The sequence below is a fragment of the Beta vulgaris genome, chromosome 7 (assembly GCF_026745355.1).
Source record: "Beta vulgaris subsp. vulgaris cultivar EL10 chromosome 7, EL10.2, whole genome shotgun sequence".
NCBI classification, from domain to species: domain Eukaryota; kingdom Viridiplantae; phylum Streptophyta; class Magnoliopsida; order Caryophyllales; family Amaranthaceae; genus Beta; species Beta vulgaris.
This window is the reverse complement of record NC_079208.1, coordinates 60393409-60413835: the sequence shown is the minus strand read 5'-3', so window position 1 is coordinate 60413835 and position 20427 is coordinate 60393409. Positions and strand designations below refer to the sequence as shown.

At 32.9% G+C, this 20427-nt stretch overlaps 1 protein-coding gene across 4 annotated transcripts; it reads right to left on the bottom strand.

Moving 5' to 3' along the window:
• Positions 1–7810: 7810 nt before the first annotated feature.
• LOC104900318 (transcription factor TGA9) lies at positions 7811–20037 on the bottom strand. Of its 4 annotated transcripts, none has more exons than XM_010687711.4 (13): positions 19312–20037; positions 19022–19193; positions 18542–18633; positions 17841–17917; positions 17278–17556; positions 16231–16272; positions 15931–15990; positions 15731–15808; positions 15332–15380; positions 13101–13372; positions 11859–12080; positions 9606–9748; positions 7811–8180 (listed from the first exon to the last, which is right to left on the bottom strand). In XM_010687711.4, exons 2-13 carry the CDS (start codon positions 19144–19146, stop codon positions 8090–8092), a joined length of 1530 nt encoding a protein of 509 aa, XP_010686013.2. In that variant the 5' UTR covers positions 19147–19193; positions 19312–20037; the 3' UTR covers positions 7811–8089. The 4 variants fall into 4 exon arrangements, with proteins under 4 accessions (XP_010686013.2, XP_010686012.2, XP_010686011.2 ...); XM_010687710.4 differs by having other exon boundaries at positions 13101–13384; positions 19022–19198; positions 19312–20031; XM_010687709.4 differs by having other exon boundaries at positions 13101–13384; positions 19312–20030.
• Between the last annotated feature and the right edge of the window lie 390 nt (positions 20038–20427).

Genomic DNA, 20427 nt, shown 5'->3' with positions numbered 1-20427 from the left:
TGTCAAAAGACTATCTCAATCAAAAGCTTAAAATGATGGTTGAGACCTCAGGAATAGATTTATACTCTATCAGAAAGTTTTAACCGACTGAGCATGTATGTTAGGGAAGTGATGAGAATCAATCTGGGAATCTCCTAAAATCGAAAGGAAAGCTCTAATCGAGTGAGCTATCTCTTACTCTCGTATGTTATTAGGTTGCACTTTTGTATATATATGGGGGATGCTGAGAAGAAAGTTGCAAATCCGCAGTTAGAATATTATTTAATGGCTTTTAGTCTTGTACCATTTTTTTGCTCTAAAAAGAACAATTAATACCATTTCATTTAACGATGAGTAACAATTACATCATGCTTACAAATATTTACGTAAGTTTGTATGAGAGCATGCACTATTTTATTCTTACAAACTAAAAGTTGAAAAAATTATATGTTTGGTTCACTGTGTGAGAAAACTTCTCAGTTACTTTTCAAGTAGCTTGCATGTTTGACAAATTTGACCATATTATTTAACTTTATTTTTAAGAAAAAAGCTAAATACAACTCTAATGGTTGCATATTTAGTTAATTTTCAGTTTGTGATTATGAGGGTCTTAAAACTATTTGAACTTATAGTACTCGTCAAAATAGATTAGAAACTACTCCCTCCGTCCCATAATATAGTGCTTACTTCTCATTTTTCACGGGAATTAAGGAAAATGGAGTGAGTGGTAGGATTTCCAAAAATATATATTTAATAAAGTGTTTTTTTGGTACTTTTGTATTGAAACTAGTTATTTATTTTCTTTTTCCTTTAAATAAAATCAAAAGGCAATAAATGTTCCTTGGAATGATGTAAAGCAATAAATGGGGTCACATGTTTTGAGAGAAAAGTAGGGGTATTTTGGAAAGTTTGTATAGAAATTAAGGATAATTTTGTCCAAATAAATTGACAAAAAAGAAAATAGGCACAACATTTTGGGACACCAAAAAAGGAATGTAAGCACTATATTATGGGACGGAGGGAGTAATTATTGTATTATCAAATTTTATATATTTCTGGTTTTATGGCTCCAAAAGTTATGTAATTTACTACGGTGTCATAATTATGACAATTTAATTTTTTACGGTTTTCAATATATATCACTAACTATTAATATCATTTTATTATATATTAAAAATAAAACTAGAAATTAGATAATTTATGTTTTCAAAAATACATATTGAGACGAATATAATAAAATTTCACATAATAACTTTTTGATATTAATACCAGTAAGAATTTGAGGTCAAAAGTTTATAACTTAACTACAAAGTCAAAAATCAAAATGGTCCCAATTTGGAAAAAAAAAAAGAGAAAGCAAGTTGCATGTACATAGTAACAAAAAAAATCATCTTACTTACCCAAGCTGAGTCATATTAAATTGAAAATTTGATTACCGTATTCGGGAACTTTTTTTGTTTCAAGAGCTTATTTAAGTGTTTAAAGATTGAAACTACTTGTTTGTTATCGTTTTCAATTTTTCAGTTATTTTTAAAAGAAAAAGTTATGAATTTTTTTTTGTGAAAACTACAAAAAAACAAAAAGTTTCCAATTATTGCTAGTGTTAGTATAAGTTCGATTATATCTCATTTCATTATGCAGTTTATATTATTATATGAATTTTAATAAACTTTAAAACCGAATAGTACTCAAAACTGACTATGGTACCAAATATAATTGTCAATAACAAAAACATGCCTCATAGACATTATAGAAAGTGCGAATCTATCTTTGTGTTTGATCTTTCAAATTTGATAGCAAAAAATAAACTTTTGAAATTCTCAGGCTCTAAGTTGAAAAATTATTCCTTTGCAACAACCATCCAACGGACTAATATATGTTCTATGGACGAAATGGACTGTTTGAAATTAATGGACTACGTTCATGGAACAGTGCCACCATTGTAAGTTATGGACTACGTTCATGCTTTTTGTTTGTGCACCTAACTTTCTACTCATCAAGAAAGTTAACCTATGTAAAGAATGTTGTATTGCGCATTATTTATATATATATTTTTCAAAACTGTACATTATTAACATTGGTAATGATCTGTAATGCTTCTATTTGATACTTCAGTTCTGACAAAAATTTGAGTGACAGACAATATACATTATATTGTGAAGTTTATTTCCTAACACTAACCTTTAGGAAGTATAGGAAGCCATCTAACCTTTTAGTAAGATGGGGAGTCACTTGTTCATTTACAATTGGTTATGTGCACATATATATTTGCTTAATAATGTTAATTAGCCAAAATAAAAAAATATAAATCTGGTAGTAATGAACTTAAATGTGATTTTATTACTACCTAACTAATAGGGTATAGAGGTTTTAGCATGTAAACCTTTCATGTGTTAGAGTTTTTTTTTGATATCGCGAAAATTTGTGTTAGAGATTTGACATTGCTATTTTCGATCCTTAATTGACTAAACTGAAAATATGACGATTCATTTGTTCAGTCCTAAATGGAATGCATCATGGAAAATATTTTATAATGCAATGCACAATATAGATATCTTTTTTCATTTCAAATTAAACAAAAACAAATCTTTTAGGAAAGTTTTAAGCATAAATATAGAGTTGTAAGACATACATCTATATATATAGCTCAACCCATATCAGTTTAACCTAATTAAACATGCATCATGTCTATCAGTTTCACCTAATACATTTATCAATTTAACCGAGAACATCTATTAGTTTAAACTTATATATACATCTATGAGTTTAAGTGTACTGTTTAACCCATAACATCTATCAGTTTAAACACATAAAGTGATAGTTATTGTCTATAAACTAGCTACAACCTCGTCCCATTTATTTAGACGTCTCATGCAAGACGCTTTGATATATTTAATACTTATGCGGTTATGCATAACCTTTTGAAGGAGGGGATCACCATTAACATATATTTCTTACAACTATTCTTTTATTTTCAATGGAGGATTATGTTGGGCAAAGTTACTATGCTTTGCCTGAATAACAAGATCTCCTAGTTGAGCCTGCACTTGAAACAATCTCTTCTACTTTAGTTGCTTTATCCTTAATGTTTTTAATTTCTTAATCTTGATTGTATTATCTCTCACTATAGACTTCTTTATTTTCTCTATTCTCCAATTAATACACCACAAATGGAAATTTTGTTGTTATTCCTATTCATCCCTATCTTTTCCATTAACAAGACGACATTTTTTGGTTAGTTCTTATGCACCAAATCCACTTCCTCTAGCATGCTATATAGAAGTAGTATATAACTATAAGTGCTCATTTTTTCTGTTAGATAATCCTTGTCAAGTTATTAAATATTTACAGAAAGCAAAGCAGCATTCCACTATTTTATCTTCTCACCACCAGCCACTTTGTTTATTTAGCCTTCAATATCTAAATAAAATGCTTTGTTAGGAGTTAGGAGGCAATTTTTAAAACATTATATTATTGTTATAATAAGTCCTTGGTCTCCCACCATCTCTGTTAATATTGGGACGGGATGGTTGTGATTGTTGGATGGACAACAAAACCTATGTGACATGGAAACGCTTGGATTTATTAGTACTAGTCTTATATGCACGTTATGTATGTGAAGTCAAATGATGAGTGATAACTGCTTTGCTATTTGTTAAATTTGTTTTCCTCTTTTTTTTTTTTTTAAAACTAATATAATGATAAGTATTGTAAAAAAAATTTCTAGTTAAGGGTATATTGGTAAAAAAAAGACGGACATTAAAATCTTCAAGAGTTTCCATATATAATAGAGATGAAATCGGTTGAAATTTTAAGAGTGGAAACATTATAGAGTTGGGAAAATATCAAGTCCATGAGATTTAATTATTGATTTGTGCTTCATATATTATAAGTAGGGACGTTAATGAGATTAGTTTGCTCGTAAAATATTCGAGCTTGGCTTGAAATTTTCTAGAACTAAGAGCATAGCAAAGTTCAATTCGAAAAATTCGTGAGAAAGCTAAAAATATGTTTAAGCTATATTATTTTTCATAATAGAAATTAAATAAAAGTCTTACTTGAATTGTGAATACTTGTAAAAAAAACTCAAACTAGTTCCTATGGGGTGCAACATGACTTATAATGCGTCTCGGGTGCTTCGTACCATCTGAATTACCCCAGAATGCCATGAAACCACCCATTTATGATTTTGTGGTGCAGCCACGGAGTGCCCCCGAAACGATTGTAAAAGTTGTTCTTATGCCCGTTTTATTCGTGGAAGTCCTTAATATACCATCTCATGTCCCCTTGAGGCATCCCACGACATTCTGTGCACAGGTCCCGGAGACGTCTAAAATCGTGACTTATAGCCTTCAATTTTGACCGTTTCAGAGCTTCTTTGGGCCCGGTCATATTCGCCGAAAACCTTCCTATGGGGTGCGGCACGACTTATAATGCATCTCGGGTGCTTCCAACCATCTTAATTGCCCTATAATGCCATCAAACCGCCCATTTATGATTTTGTGGTGCAAGCACAAAATGCCCCCAAAACGGTCGTAAAAGTTACTCTTATGTCCGTTCAAAGTCGTGGAAGTCCTTAATATACCATCCCATGTCCCCTCGAGGCATCCCACGACATTCGGCGCAAGTGTCCCGGGGACGTCTAAAATTGTGACTTATAGCCTTCAATTTTGACGGTTTTAGGGCTCCTCCGGGTCCGGTCATATTTTTCGACGGAAACCTTCCTATGGGGTGCAGAACGACTTATAATGCATCCCGGGTGCTTCCACCATCTGAATTGCCCAAGAATGCCACCAAATGACCAATTTATTATTTTCTCGGGCAGCCATGGAGTAACCCCGAAACGGTCCAAAAAGCTATTTCTATGTCCGTTCAAAGTCGTGAAAGTCCTTAATATACTATCCCATGTCTCCTCGAGGCATCTCACGACATTCGGTGCACGGCTTCCGGGGACGTCTGAAATCGTGACTTATAGTCTTCATTTTTGACCGTTTTAGGGCTCCTCCGGGTCCGGTCATATTTTTCGCCGAAAACCTTCCTATGGGTGCAACACGACTAATAATGCATCTCGGGTGCTTTGCACCATATGAATTGCCCAGAATGCAACCAAACCATCCATTCATGATTTTGTGGTGCAGCCACGAAATGGCCCCGAAACAGTCGTAAAGTTGTTCTTATGCCCATTCAAAGTCGTGGAAGTCCTTAATATACCATTCCATGTCCCCTCGAGGCATCCCACGACATTCAGTGCACGGGTCTGGGGGAGGTCTAAAATCATGCCTTCAATTTTGACCGTTTTAGGGCTCTTCCAGATCTGGTTATATTTTTCGCTGAGAATGTTCCTATGAGAGCGCGACATGACTTATAATGCATCCCGGGTGCTTCACACCATATGAATTGCCCCAGAATGCCACGAAACTACCCATTTATGATTTTGTGGTGCAAGCACCAAATGCCTCTGAAACGGTCGTAAAAGTTATTCTTATGCTCGTTCAAAGTCGTGGAAGTCCTTAATTTACCATCCAAGTCCCCTCGAGGCATCCCACGGCATTCGGTGCAAGGAACCTGGGGACGTCTAAAATCCTGACTTATAGCCTTTAATTTTGACCATTTTAGGGCTCTTTCGGGTCCGGTTATATTTTTCGTTGAATCTTATGGGGTTCGACACGACTTATAATACATCTCAAGTGTTCCGCACCATCTGAATTGCTGCAGAATGCCACCAAACGATCAGTTTATTATTTTATCGTGCAGCCACGGAATAACCCCGAAACGGTTGTAAAACTTGTTCTTATTCCCGTTCAAAGTCGTGGGAGTATTTAATATACCATCCCACGTCCCCTCGAGGCATCCCACGAAATTTTGTGCACGTGTCCCGGGGACGTCTAAAACTGTGACTTATAGCTTTCAATTTTGACCGTTTTAGGGATCATCCGAGCCCGATTTTATTTTTTTGCCGAAAACCATCCTATAGGGTGTGGCACGACTTATAATGCATCCCGGGTGCTTTGAACTATATGAATTGCCCTAAAATGCCACCAAACCACTCATTTATGATTTTGTGGTGCACAATGGAATGGCCCGAAACGGTCGTAAAAGTTGTTCTTATATCCGTTCAAAGTCGTGGAAGTCCTTAATATACCATCCCATGTCCTCTCGAGGCATCCCACAACATTTCGTTAACAAGTTTCGGGGACGTCTAAAACCGTGATTTATAGCCTTCAATTTTGACAGTTTTAGGGCTCTTCCGAACCCGGTTATATTTTTCGTTTAAAATTTTCATGTGGGGTGCGACACAGCTTATAATGCATCTCGGGTGGTTCGCACCATATGAATTGCCCCAGAATGCCATCAAACCACCCATTTATGATTTTGTGGTGCTGCTACGGAATGGCCCGAAACAATCGTAAAAGTTATTTTTATGCCCGTTCAACGTCGTGAAAGTCCTTAATATACCATCCAATGTCCCCTCGAGGTATTCCATGACATTCGGTGCACGACTGCCGAGGACGTCTAAAATCGTGACTTATAGTCTTCATTTTTTACCGTTTTAGGGCTCCTCCAGGTACGCTCATATTTTTCGCCAAAAACCTTCATGTGGGGTGCGGCATGACTTATAATGCATCCCCGATGCTTCGCACCATCATAATTTTCCAAGAATGCCACCAAACAACCAATTTGTTATTATGTCGTGCAACCACGGAATAACCCCGAAACAGTCGTAAAACTCGTTCTTATTCCCGTTCAAAGTCGTGGGAGTCCTTAATATACCATAACATGTCATCTCGAGGCATCCCACGACATTCGGTGCACGGACCCTGGGATGTCTAAAATTGTGACTATAGCCTTCAATTTTGACCGTGTTAGGGCTCCTATGGGCCCGATCATATTTTTTGCCGAAAACCTTCCTATGGGTGCGGCACGACTAATAATGCATCTCGGGTGCTTTGTACCATATGAAATGCCCCAGAATGCCACTAAACCATCCATTTATGATTTTGTGGTGCAGCCACAGAATGTCTCCTATAGTCGTAAAAGTTGTTCTTATGCCCATTCAAAGTTGTTGAAGTCCTTAATATACCATTCCATGTCGTCCCCTCGAGGCATCCCACGACATTCGATGCACGGGTCCGGGGGACGTCTAAAATCGTGACCTATAGCCTTCAATTTTGACCGTTTTAGGGCTCTTCCGGATCTGGTTATATTTTTTCGCTGAAAATGTTCCTATGAGGGCGCGACACTACTTATAATGCATCCCGGGTGCTTCGCACCTTATGAATTGCCCCAGAATGCCACCAAAGTACCCATTTATGATTTTTTGGTGCAGCCATGAAATGACCCTGAAACGGTCTATTTAAATAGATATAATGTAATTTTTTTTTACTCAAGTTCACTGCTAAGGTAAACTAAACTATAAAATTTAAACTCAAAAAAGCTCGAGACTCGAATCGAGTCCGAGTAAAAGTGTAAAGAGCGAGCCAAATAACATCATGCTCGATCTCAATTAAGCTTGTTAACACCTGTAATTAAGATTATGATATTACCAATTAAGTGGGGAGCTTGAATCATGAAAATTGAAGATTAGATCCTCTATTTCCTTTTTTTGCTTACATTATCATTTGCAATAATAATCTTAGAGACAACTATAGAATTACATTGAATTAGTGGATTCGATATGCATGGAAACATTGCTTGTACAACCACTTGTTCTTAGTTACGTGCAATATATATTGGTTTGGATCACTTAGTGTTTCCTCCCTAGCCATATCTTCTAATCCATGCACATATTATATGTAATAAAAACAAAAGGAAAAGCCAAAGAAGAAGAAGATAAAGCACGAATTATATTTCATATAATATGATATATAATCGCACACCTTTACATTGTTGCTTTGTTTTTCTCTTTGTTTGGTTGTGGAAGGAGGTGGGAAAGAAGCTTCCTTTTGATTTACAAGTGAAAGATAACCTAGTGATATTTGAAAAATAGAAAAATAATGAAACAAGAAAATAAAAATAAAAAATAAAATCTAATTCTGATGATGCTGGAATGATTGATTCTGATGATAGCCTGCCACAAAGACTGTACGTAGTACTGCACACATTCTTCAATTTAAAAGGGCGAGAAGTGATTTTGTTGATGAGGTTGCACCATTTGTAAATCTTGGGCTGTTTGACATCCATTATCGTTGCTCATCATGTGTCTGAAAGAACAATAAAGTGAAGATAAATTAATTAGAAAATGAAGTATTTAATATAACGTACCCTCTATTGTTTATGAGTTGCAAGAGACTTACACTGCTAACATCATGGTACATCTATAGCATAAAAATCTTTTGAACATCAATGAAGTAATAATGGGATGGATTGCACTAATATTGGTACAAAGACTCTATTCTTCTCACCTTTATAACAGGAAAATAAGTTCTAAAAAAGTAAATTTTATAGGTAAGTTTCTACAAGTGAAGCTTAATGCCAGTGTGGGCTATCTAAGTGCAATTCACAATTACAAAAGGACGTTTTAACAAATTTAGCTAGGTTAAATAATATAGAATTAGTCGGATTAAATTAAACTCATCAGGATTAATAAGTTTTAATAAGTTCATATAAATTTAGATGCGCGAATTTCAGATGAAATCGCATGCAAATATAGTATTCGACATCTCTAACAAAAACTATCTTATGGTACATTTCCATGTATGGTCATGGTTGATTGGTTGGTATACAATGTATACATGCATGATTTGTTCCATTCAAACCCGTTGATTGTTAAGTAGTCTAATCCACTAGTCTTTATTATAAACAATAGTTTACTTTTTTTATATCATTTTTTGAGGGATTGTGATCTTGGAGATCTACTAGAATTATCATGTATGTCTATCTGGCCATAATTCAGACAGTGACATGTCAACAGATTAGATAAACGTACAAGTTCACTAGTAACCTAATATTTACCTTAATTATTTTCTAATAACCTTTTGAGAACCTTTTCATAAAGACAATTAGTCTCTTGAAAGACCTAGCATATATTTGGTTCCTTTCAAGTTTTTAGCTATCGGCTAATTGCCTAACGATAGATGAATGTCAATGATATCTTTATTATCGTTTTATCCTAGTTGTAAAACTAATTAAAATCATATATATATTTCATCTGTTTTTCAATACTTACAACGTTTTTTATTTTATGAAGCTCACTACTAGAATATGGATGTATTTTTTTCTCCTCTTGATATTTGTGCAGACTTTAACGTTACAAGTATTAAAAAGACGAAAGAAGTATATGATTTTCAAAGGCTAGCTTTTAGATAACAGACAAAAGATGAAGTGTCGATAATGCCTTTAATCCAAGTACCGTTTGCTCTTCCAATCCGGCGATTTTGTCTCCTATATATAAGTTGCTTTATTCTATTGTATATACTTAGTCAAACCTTGCTTAATTAATCAAACACTACACTAGCTAGCTAGTAATAAGTCTCTCAAAGCGAAAAGTATGAATCATAAACATCTTAAAAAGTCCATAAAATCATACTATTACTACTACCTTGGAATTTTATGATCTATACTAAAACCCAAATAATAAAAGTTAAAATGACAAAGTCATTATATTATTAGATGATGAAAAATCTTACTCTCTAGGACGAGACGACCAAAGAGAGCTTAATGCACGCAGTCGACCATAATATTCTCCGATTACCAGAAAACATCTTGCTGCTTGTCGAATCGTTAATATTCTACGTAGTTGATGAAGTGTTTGTTGCCTCAAATTATCAGCCTAAATTTCAGGAGAACAAACAACAAACATAAAAAAGTTTTTAAGTACATCAAAACAAATCTGTTAAAAGTAACACAATATCTTAATCATATCTATCTATACAAATATATTAACATGCGTGCGAAAACAAGAAACTGTGCCACGTGGCGCTCTCCCTAGGCAGTTTTAGTTCATGCAATCCATTTACAATAAAAAAAAATAAGAAATTGCATAATATAGGGTTTGATCCCTATACCTCAAGTACATATATTAAAGTTTTAACCGTTAGGTTAAGTTCTATTTAGTGTTATTATCGTAAAATATTATATTAATAAATGAAAATTTTCTTATCCGGGGCATAACCCGGACCTAATAACTAGTTAATTAATTAAAATGTACAACTTAGCTTAACCACTAATTAGGTAAGGAAGAGAGAGAAAGAGAGCGCAAATGGGCGGGCCGGCGGGCCCCAAATGGGTAGTCTTGAAATAAATTTTCAAAGAAATTGACCCATATGAAGTTGTTTTCTATGTTTAAGATTTGGACATTTCCAATCATAGAGTTTAAGGAGTAGATGAAGGGGTTGAATTTTTTTTGTATTCTCTTTCAACAAAGATGTACATTTTAATATATTATTCTTACCAAATTGTATATATTATGTTTTATTTTTTCTATATAGTTTATTTTTGATATTTCGTTTTCAAATCACTTTCTGAAAATGACATTATTAGAATATAAACCATGCATCAAATCTTAATCAATGTAGCAGGAAGATGTTGGAACCCTGGTTTTAAGGTGGAAAAATTCATCTGTTTACTTATTTTTGTAGGGTATAAAAAGTCAATTTTAGAAGGTTAATTTAAAGCTGAGGTCAGAATTATGTCATGTGCACGTTTGCCCTTCAGGTGTACTATATATCCACAAAAATGCGGCGGAAAACATGAGGGTTAAAATCCCTGGATTATGGTCTGGATAAAAGTACAATTACTATTCTAAAATAAATATCTAACCTATGTTACTCGGACTCGAGCTCGGCTACTTATGTCTAATATGGGTACACGTTCAAGTGTTAGACTCGACTATTTTGTGAAAGTTTTAAATGATTTTGGCCCAAAATAAAGTGTCTAAGAGTTATAACCATGTACAAGTGTCGAGTTATAGCTGTGAGAAATAATATTAGATATTAACAGTAATCTAATTAAGTAATATTGTGAATTAAATCCGGACAAAAGTATATGTGCAAATTTGATCACAAAGGTTGGAATCAATAAATAGTGGGCAAGGGTTGATCTCCCCTGTAAATGGCTATAATTATAATTAATATTTTTTGGATGTAAATAAACGACTAAGCGCAATAACGTAGACAGGATTGATGGCAAATCTTAGGTACCACGCACCTCCCAATCCACGCAGATATGATGATTAATATGATTGCTAGCTAAATTAGACCAATTAAGATCTCTACATATTATTATGGTTAAAGTATCATGAAATATGTAACTTAAAACACTTGGTAAACTACTTTGTCTTCTTTCTCCCTTCTTTTTGAGTAGAATTATAAATGTTCTATTTCAAGAAGTACCTAAATCTGTCATTTTCAGAAACCAATTGCAAAAGATATGGAGTACTTTTTGTCAAGAAGTGTCTAATTAATGGAAAAACTCTTGGTCCACTATTCTTGTCACTTTATATTAGGTTTTCTAAATTTTAAATTGACAGACATACAATTAGTGGTAATGCTAAATAAACCCAAACATGCAACATCAAAGTTTAATTGGAAAACATTAGATGGTGGTAAGACTCTTAAGTATCTATACTAAGCCAATCACCTCTCCAAATCAGATTAGGACACTCCAATTCCTATTTCTAGAATATAAAACACACTAGAATGAAACCGCGTCCTATTCTCTTCATCCCAAATTTGACTGTGACGATTTCAAAAACACATCTTTGACCAATAATTCATAGCAATTATTATAATACTATCTCGTCTTACTATGTTTTCTCTCTTATATATTGGTCAAGTTTTCTCGTTAAAGTTTGTAAAGTTCGACATGAAAAATCAAATTGCGCGTTGTAAACTAATATGTGACGGAGGGGGCATGATATCAAATCACAAACTAAAATTTACCTGACGAATAAAACCTTCAAGATTAGAAAGTTTGCCCAAAGCAATAGCCATTTGATGCATGCCATCAGTAACAGTACTAGTAGCAATGGTATCAACTAATGACTGTTGAAGTTGTTCTAGACCTTGTGAAAGTGCCTCTTCTGCCTGTTGCGATGAGTGTTGTAAACTATATATCCCCATTAGTTGTTGCTCCGTTAAAGGGTCTAATTGTGCTGTTAACATCTATAACACAACGCAAAACAAAAAAAAAACACATTTATAACCTAAGATTTGAGGACATTTTAGTCATTTTACTAGTGAGATTTCACCATCAATCATAATTTGGATTGATAATGTGTTAAATAGTTTGTAGAAGTTAAGATAATGTTCAAAAAGAAATTATTAAATCCCATACTTTGAGGGGTTTATTTAATTTAGAGTGTAAATTATTTAGTGATTTGAAGTGTTGAATTAGTGACACATGCATAAACTAAAAGAAGGCATCAAATTTCTTTATTATTGACAAATTGCTTAGTAATTTGACATTAGAGCTACTTCTTTTTAATTCCACACTAAAATCAAGAAATAAAATCTTCCTTAATAAGACATTAAACTTTAGACTAAATCTACGAAGAAAGTAACACCCCCGAAAAGCACATGCACTTGTCAAGTTCTTAATCAATTGGTCGATTATCTGAAAACAACTTATTATTGCTTTGTTTGGTGTGTAGAGAATCATATAAGGCACTGATACAAAAACTCGTATAATACTACATCTATCCGGTAAATAGTTAATTCACTACAAATAGAAAATTAAAAAACTGTTTAAACTGATGAGTTAGATTCCACTATTTATTTATTTATTTAATTCTGTTTATAGTGGGTTGTTGGCCCACTGGGTAGATAAAGTTTTTTCCTATGAAAATTTAGATGCACTTCAACGTAAGTGCTACTCCTAGGTCATTGAACAAAAGTTTAGATCATACTTTAATTGTTAGATGTGCTCAATCAAATATGATGTACATTCGCAAGAAAAGATTACTCCTATTGCATATTTGCATGTGAACCCTAGCTAATATAGTGCCTTATATATATAGACCTGGTTATTTGACGGGGCAGATAGGACTTCATAGGTAATTTTAGTGGCTAATGAGTCAAATTAAGCAGGCCTATACAAATTGTGGTTTAATAACGTACAAGCCAATAAATGAGCAAGCAAAAAGAAAACTAAGTGCATGTAAATAAATTCTAAACAATAGTTACCTTGATAAGCTCTGAGGGCCTAAATCCACCCATCCACAGAAAACAGCGCTCTGCCGGAGTAGTCCACATTCCGGTGATAAGGTGAAATATATCGGATTTCGCAGCGACGCCCTTAAGCCGAAAAATTTCATCATAATGATTGATATAACCATCTACAATAATCCTTAAATCCCCATCTGATAAATGTGCTTGTAGAGCACCTCGGAGTTCTGTAGTGTGCCTATGATCGTCTTCTAGCCATCTTGCATATTCCATGTCAAATATAGCAGCTCCTGCAGCACCATCTGTAACCTCATAAGCGTTAATGTCTTAGGTAGCAATATTTTTTGATTCATATAAGCCACGAAAGCAGTACAAAATACAAAGAAGGGGGACATGTGACCTATCGTTCATAGCACCTCAATTTTAACCACTAGGTCAAGATATTCTTGGTTCTTAGGTGGCAATATACATATATAATATATGTTAATCTGAGCTACTATTATAAGTTACTATAACAAGGTCGCATTATTCAACGTGCAAATTTTTGTATCAGACGGCTTGACTCAATCATATCACTATTAGTTAGACGAACACCTAGAAGCTAAGTTGTTACTATATAAACAAGTTATGCAAACGAACCTTAAGAGTTCAAAAATTATACAAATTAAAGATGCTTGTACGTCAAGAAAAGTATGTAATAAGTTAGTTGTTTGATTGGATGAGACTAATTGGTGGAAGATCAACTGTGTTATGCTATGCATGTGTTTCTCTTTTCAATAATATGCATGAAATATTTGCATGTCATTAACCTAAACCTTAATCAATTGTTAATGAATAAACTTTACTGTTTAATGACTAAGATGTTTAGTGTGCCAAAACATTTGTCACACCTGTTTTGAGGGGTGGTACATGCATTTTTTCTTTTTTTTGACATCGAGGCAACATACAATAAAACATTAAACTAAATTAATTCTATTCATACGACAATGTTGCGCTATCGTATGGGCCTGATGAACTTGCTCCCTACTTATTTTTAAAAGACGGCACCATTGAAGGTACATGCATATTTGATACATCAACTTATATTATTGATCTTTTGGATATGAAATATGTTTGATCATGAGAGCGATAGCAAGAAAGTGTGATAAATGCCATGTTTTTTTTCTTTTCACTCTAATCTATTATGATGGTTGACACATTAAGGGCTTCTATATTACTTCCCCAATTTTTAAAACGTACGTGCATGAAAAAAAAAATTATTTATTTGGTCTCCTCGATATGTTATACAATTCTACTACATTTTTCGTGCGTTGTTGAAGAGCCTTGGGTATGAAAAAAAAGAATATTCTTGTCAAATTTTACGATTTATACCATCAAGTAGCCTTTTAAAAATGCAGTTGGTCATTTTTGAATATTTTTGGCATATACTACTCACTATTGAATTATGATAAAAATGACCAAAATGGTCGACATTATTCTGAATAATTGGCCTAATATTCGGTTGTTGTAGTATTAGGATTTGTTTTTTCATATTTAGGTTATGGGTCAAAATCACATAAAAATAAATTATTCGCCCACCAACTCGAGCAAGACATAGGTGTAAACAACTTACTAAAAATCCCATGAAATGTACATAAAACAATATTAATAGTTTCTGCTCTAAATATTGCTGTAATAGTTTGACATTTGTATTAAGTTCAAAAGTCTATCTTAAAGATATATTAAAAAAAGAAAATAAAAGAACATCAAAACAAACTAGAACAACTCTCTTACAAGTTGATCGATGCACTTGTTGGCGTGCTAATTGAGTATAACTAAAAGAGTTTGTCTTGTAAAAGACCGCCTACTTTTAAATTAAAACTAGGCAATGGTAAGCTCAATATTAAAAAGAGAATTAGCCCAATAGTGACTAAAATAATTTTTTTTGGTGAGTAATTTAATTCATTTAGTGACTAGGTCTACTTTTATATTAAAATTAGACCGTTTTTTTAAATAATTTTTGTAACTAAAATTCATACATATTTTTCTATCCTACATATATCACTTTTTAGGTATAGTAAGTTGAAAATTTAAATATTATTCCTATTATGAGTTTATATGTTTCATAATTACCATTAAAAGTTTTCTATTATGTTAAGATTATATTATGATCATGTTATTGAGAAAAGTAACAAAAATCAAAATGTGACATAGATTAATTAATTGTTAGAACATGAAGGAAAAATCAAGTTACAATAAAATAATATCACCTGAGCTAAGGTTTGCAGGAGCACCGCCTCCTCCACCCAAGAAATATCCCTGAGAATCCAAAAAAGGAAACAAATTGATTGAAAGTATACAATATGCCCCCAAAATGTGATGGAAATCCAGTTCATTGATTTGTAATGCTGAAAAGTTTGGATTTTCACTTGGAATATAATATACTACCCAAATATAAATATTTGCTAATGCGTCGGATGTTGGATAAGAAACTTATTTATACGTAAAAGTCGTTTAAACAAAAACTACTTTGAGAGAATAATATATAAATATAGGTTTTTTATTTAGCGGCCTAGAGGCACCCGTTAGCATTCGCCTAAATATTATATGCATAATGCATATAGTATCATGCTACAAAATTTAATTAGAAAGATAAGAAGTGTAGTAACCTGTGCTCTAGCTCTTTGAAGGTCTTGCTCTAGCTGTGCAAGCTTGATCCTGCTTGATTCTAGCTGCTGTACATAAGCCTGTTTCTCATAAAGAGAGATAGAGAGATGTGAAGATGCAAAATAAATTAAATGATTAATTCTTTTTATGATAAGAAAATAAAATACAATATGTTTTATGAAAGTATGTTTTATGAAAGTACCTTTTTCCTAAGTCGACTTTTCCTTGCTGCTTCTCTGTTTTGAGCCAAACGTCTAAGTGTCTGAAAGATTTAGCCATAATTAAGAAAGGACAATTAGGCATAAGAAACATTTAGCCAAAAGGTAAAAAAAATAGGAATATTTCCCTAATTAGTTAGAAAACTAATAGGAGAGAAATATCATAAATATTCTCAACAAACACTAGAATTTAAGCCCTATCGACATGTTGTACTTAATTAATCGTCGAATTGTTAGGCAATCAACCGGTCTCGAAAAAAACAAAAAGGGGATTTTGCAAGTACCTTTGCATCAAGCACTTTATCTGATTTGATTCCACCTTGTCTCTACAAAAGTAAAACCACTTTCATCAAAACAATTTCCTTAACAAAACCCTTCTTTTAAGAAAAATTAATCATATTTGAAAACTAAATGGGTCGATGAGATTTTTCGAAAGGGTTGTGTCATCTACAACAAGCCAGTTGATAATCGAATAAAAAATATATTATAAAAAGGACTTACATAGTGGTCAAAGTTTGCATTTTCAAAAGAAAAAAATGCCAAGTTACACCACTTATATGGCAAACTTTTATGTTACATGCATGTATTTTCATGTGCTAGGTAAGAGTTGTTATTACAAACATTGACATATTTTTGGTAAGCAAGGAATATTAATGATTAGAGAACTTACAAGGTCAACTTCATTTTGCTGTGTAAACATAGTGATGAGATGAGCAAAATCTCAAGGGTATGAATATGTGTTGAATATTGAGGTGAGGTGAGGTCTTACCACATGCATTTAAGTATTTTGTAAGAAAAAAACCAACAAACATAGAGTTTGGAGTAGGAAGATATGCATTTAATATAAAATGGACAATTTTTCTGTGATGTGGTTGGTTTTTTTTGTTGTTTTCTGATTTGGGTGTAATATGAAAGCCAAAAAACAAAGGTTAGGACTTTGAGTTATGGGGATTAGAGCTAAAACTGCTACTACAATAGTACTATTATCACAATATAATAATAGGAAAACAGTAAAATTACTGTGAAGATTCTAACTTTTACTTTTTCTGATGTGAAATTAAATTAACAGAAATCTACTTCTGTTTTTTTTTTAATGTCAGAACATTTTTATCAGAAAATCATCAAGAAAATGAAGAAAAAACCTGTCTTTTGATGTTATGGGTGTTTTTGGGATCTGTGTGTTTTTGTCTTTTTATTACAGTAAAATTTAGAAAAAACCCATTTATGGGATTCTTGTGATTAAATGTGTAAGAGGGAAAAAAAAAAAAAAAAGAGTCAAAATTCAAAAAGAAACAACACATAATAAAACCATAAAAAAAAAAAAAAAAAACCTTTTCTTGAGGTTGTTTTTGTGATATTCCTGTTCTTGAGGCATCACTAGCCATTCCTGGTTGCTGGTGTTGCTGGTGTTGCTGAAAACTACAAGCTTGTTGTTGTTGTTGTTGTTGATTTTGTTGTTGTTGTTGTTGTTGTTGTTCTGTTGTTGGTTTTCTGCTCATAGGAGATTCAGGTTGTTCTAAATGATGAGTTTCAGCTTGACTTGATGAAAAAGTGTTAATAGCTGATCCTGAATCATCTGTAGTACTTTCTCCACCTGACTTTGAACTTCCCTGATAATAACACAACATTTTTCAAATGGGTATTAAAAAACTAATCTTTTTTATTAATAAAAAGTATTATCTTCAAATAAGATAGTAGTAGTATTTAAATGATTATCCAAATACACAAGTAATACTAACAACAACAACAACAAAAAAAGACTCAGAGTAGGAAACTTCAGAAGACACAGGAAGGTTGTTGTTTTCAGTCATTAATATCTAAAAAAAGAACTAGTCAAAGTAGAGAGAGAACAAAAATCTAGAGAGAGAAAGTAAGGAAGATAAATAGTACTTACTCTGTTGGTTTGTTGAAATCTCATTGGCCATGAAGGGAACATCTCCAGAGTTGCTGCAGGTCTGGCTCCAAATAAAGCTGCACAAAATCACCAAAAGCAATATCTCCAATATCAAAAAAAAATAAAAAAAAAAATAAAAAAAATAATTTTTTAAAAATAATTTTCACTAAAGAAATAAATTAAAAGTTGCCAACTTTGAGATGTAGAAATAGTACAAAGAAGAAACAGAAAACCTACTACTGTAAAAAAAATGGTGCAGAAAAAAGATTGCAGTTATAGAAAGAGAGTAATAAAGTGAAATGATATAGTGTGATCTAAAGAAGAGGTCATGTTTTCCTAGTTTGTAAACCCACGCCATACTGTTTTTTGTTTCTAAAAATCATTTTTGTGTTGTAAATAGAAAAACCAACTTCACTGCCTTACACATACATAGTACATGTACATATATATATATACTCATTACCAAGGATGTTTGACCTCGTGGTTAAGATTGAGGTGCTGTGAACGATAAGTTACAGGTTCGAATCCCCTTCTTTGTACTTTGTACATCTACCTTGTATTATGTATGTGTGTGTATGACACATTCAAACTTCTTTCTTTCTCTTCCAATTTTTGGTTGTTTTATGTGGGGGGAAGAAGGTTGGTTAAACTTATTAAACGTCAGAAAAGGCAAAAAAACAGAAGAAAAGTGAGGATTTTACATGATTTGGCTTCATGATGTCCAATCTTAACTCCTTGCAGAACAATAGCTTGTTCTAGCTCTCCAAAATCAAAAGAAGATCCTCCTTGATTCCTGTGTTTAATTTTAGTTAAAAAAAACAACAAAACTTGTCATGTCATAAAATCTTCACCAAATAAGCTATACAACAAAATCACACTAAAAAAATATAATCCGTAGTTAAATGTCTGGTTATCAGTCTAAATGACTCGAGTTTTCTTGAATGTTGTTATGACGGGACCATATCCCTCATATCACAAACAAATAAAAAAAATAACAAATGGGATATTATCTTTTTCGTATCCCTCATCTTATAAAGGTTGCGCCTTTTAAAACTAGTAAATATTTAGAAAAAAGAAATTTAATATTCACGTTGATAGTGTAATTTGAACTAAAATAACAGGACGTCATTTAACAACCCAATAATTAAATTCGAACGGAGGAAGCTAGGAAGTATTATTACATGAAAGGATTAGAAGTTGTAGGGTTGATTCCATGATGAGGAACAGCAAAAGGAATGTTATGATGATTTGATGAAGGACCTGACTGTGATAAACCAGTCTCTCCAAGCCTATGACTTGATGCCATGCAAAAAAAACTCTTCTTACACCATTTTCTTCTGCTTCTAGCTAATTCTGAGCTTCAAAAAAATCAACCCAACAATTATTTTTTGTTGTTGATGTAAGAACAAATGAAATAAAAATGATGATCAAATTAAAGAAAAGTTTCAAGATATTTGTGACAAGTTTATACCTTTGAAGTATATTCTGTAAAATTGACTGAGTTAAAGCTTAAAAAGGTTGAAAGAAGAAAGACAAAAGTGTAGTTTTTATGGGTGTGGTTGTAAATGAAGAAAGATATCAAAGATGCAAACTTTAGTTGTCAAAATAGTTGAAAGATAAGTAGCCACCAAAAGAAGAAGATCAAAAGATCAGAAGATAAAGAAAGGCCAAGTCTTTTTCATTTACAACATGTATTTATATTTTCAACTTTTCAAGCTTTTTTTTCATATCATCATCAACTTTTTTTTGTGGGTGTTTTTTTTTTTGTGGGTGTTTTTTTTTTTTGTGGGTGTGTTTTGTTTTTTTTTTTTCTCTACTTCTCTATGAAGAAAACATGGATGATTGTTCTCTTTTTGAAGGATGGAAAGAAATGAGTTTATCAACTACTTCTGTGCAAAGTTATTATTATGAGAGTTTTGAAAGTCTCATCTTATGGTACAGAAAATCTTGTCTTTCAGAGGTCTGTTTCAGGGGGGGACCCACAACTACTTCTGGTTTTGTGGGGTTTGAAAAACAAAATAAAAATTAGTAGAATAATTTTATTAAAAATTGATTTGGATTTTAATTATATTAATGGGTTTTGAAGAGGGGGACAAATATATATGTTTAATTTTGTGGGGTCAAATAATATGTTAAGGGAACCCACTAGAATCACTAACTCCAACTCCACTCTCTCTCTCTCTCTCTTTTGCTTTCTCTCTCAACCGCCTATGCTTTGTTATTGGTTCTTTCTTAACAAGCTTTGCAAGAAATGCAATGGGTGTTAAAGAGCTGAAACGAGATCAAGTTTGGGGTTGCTTGGCTCGTCTCCGAAAATATTTATAGTACATCCAAGACTATTTTCTCCAAATGATTAAAATGAGCGAATGAGCAAATAAGCGAATGAGCAAAATGAACAGATGAGCAAACATTTCTACTCGTTTAAGAAAATGAGCACACACTTTTATTACAAAATGAGCAAGATGAGCAAATGAGTAAATGAGCAAAATGTCCATATGAGCAAATTTGGTGTCAAATGAGCACCCGAATTTCTAATTTATTACAAAAGACCCCTGGGTGTACCATGAGTGAACTTCTTGTCTCCTAA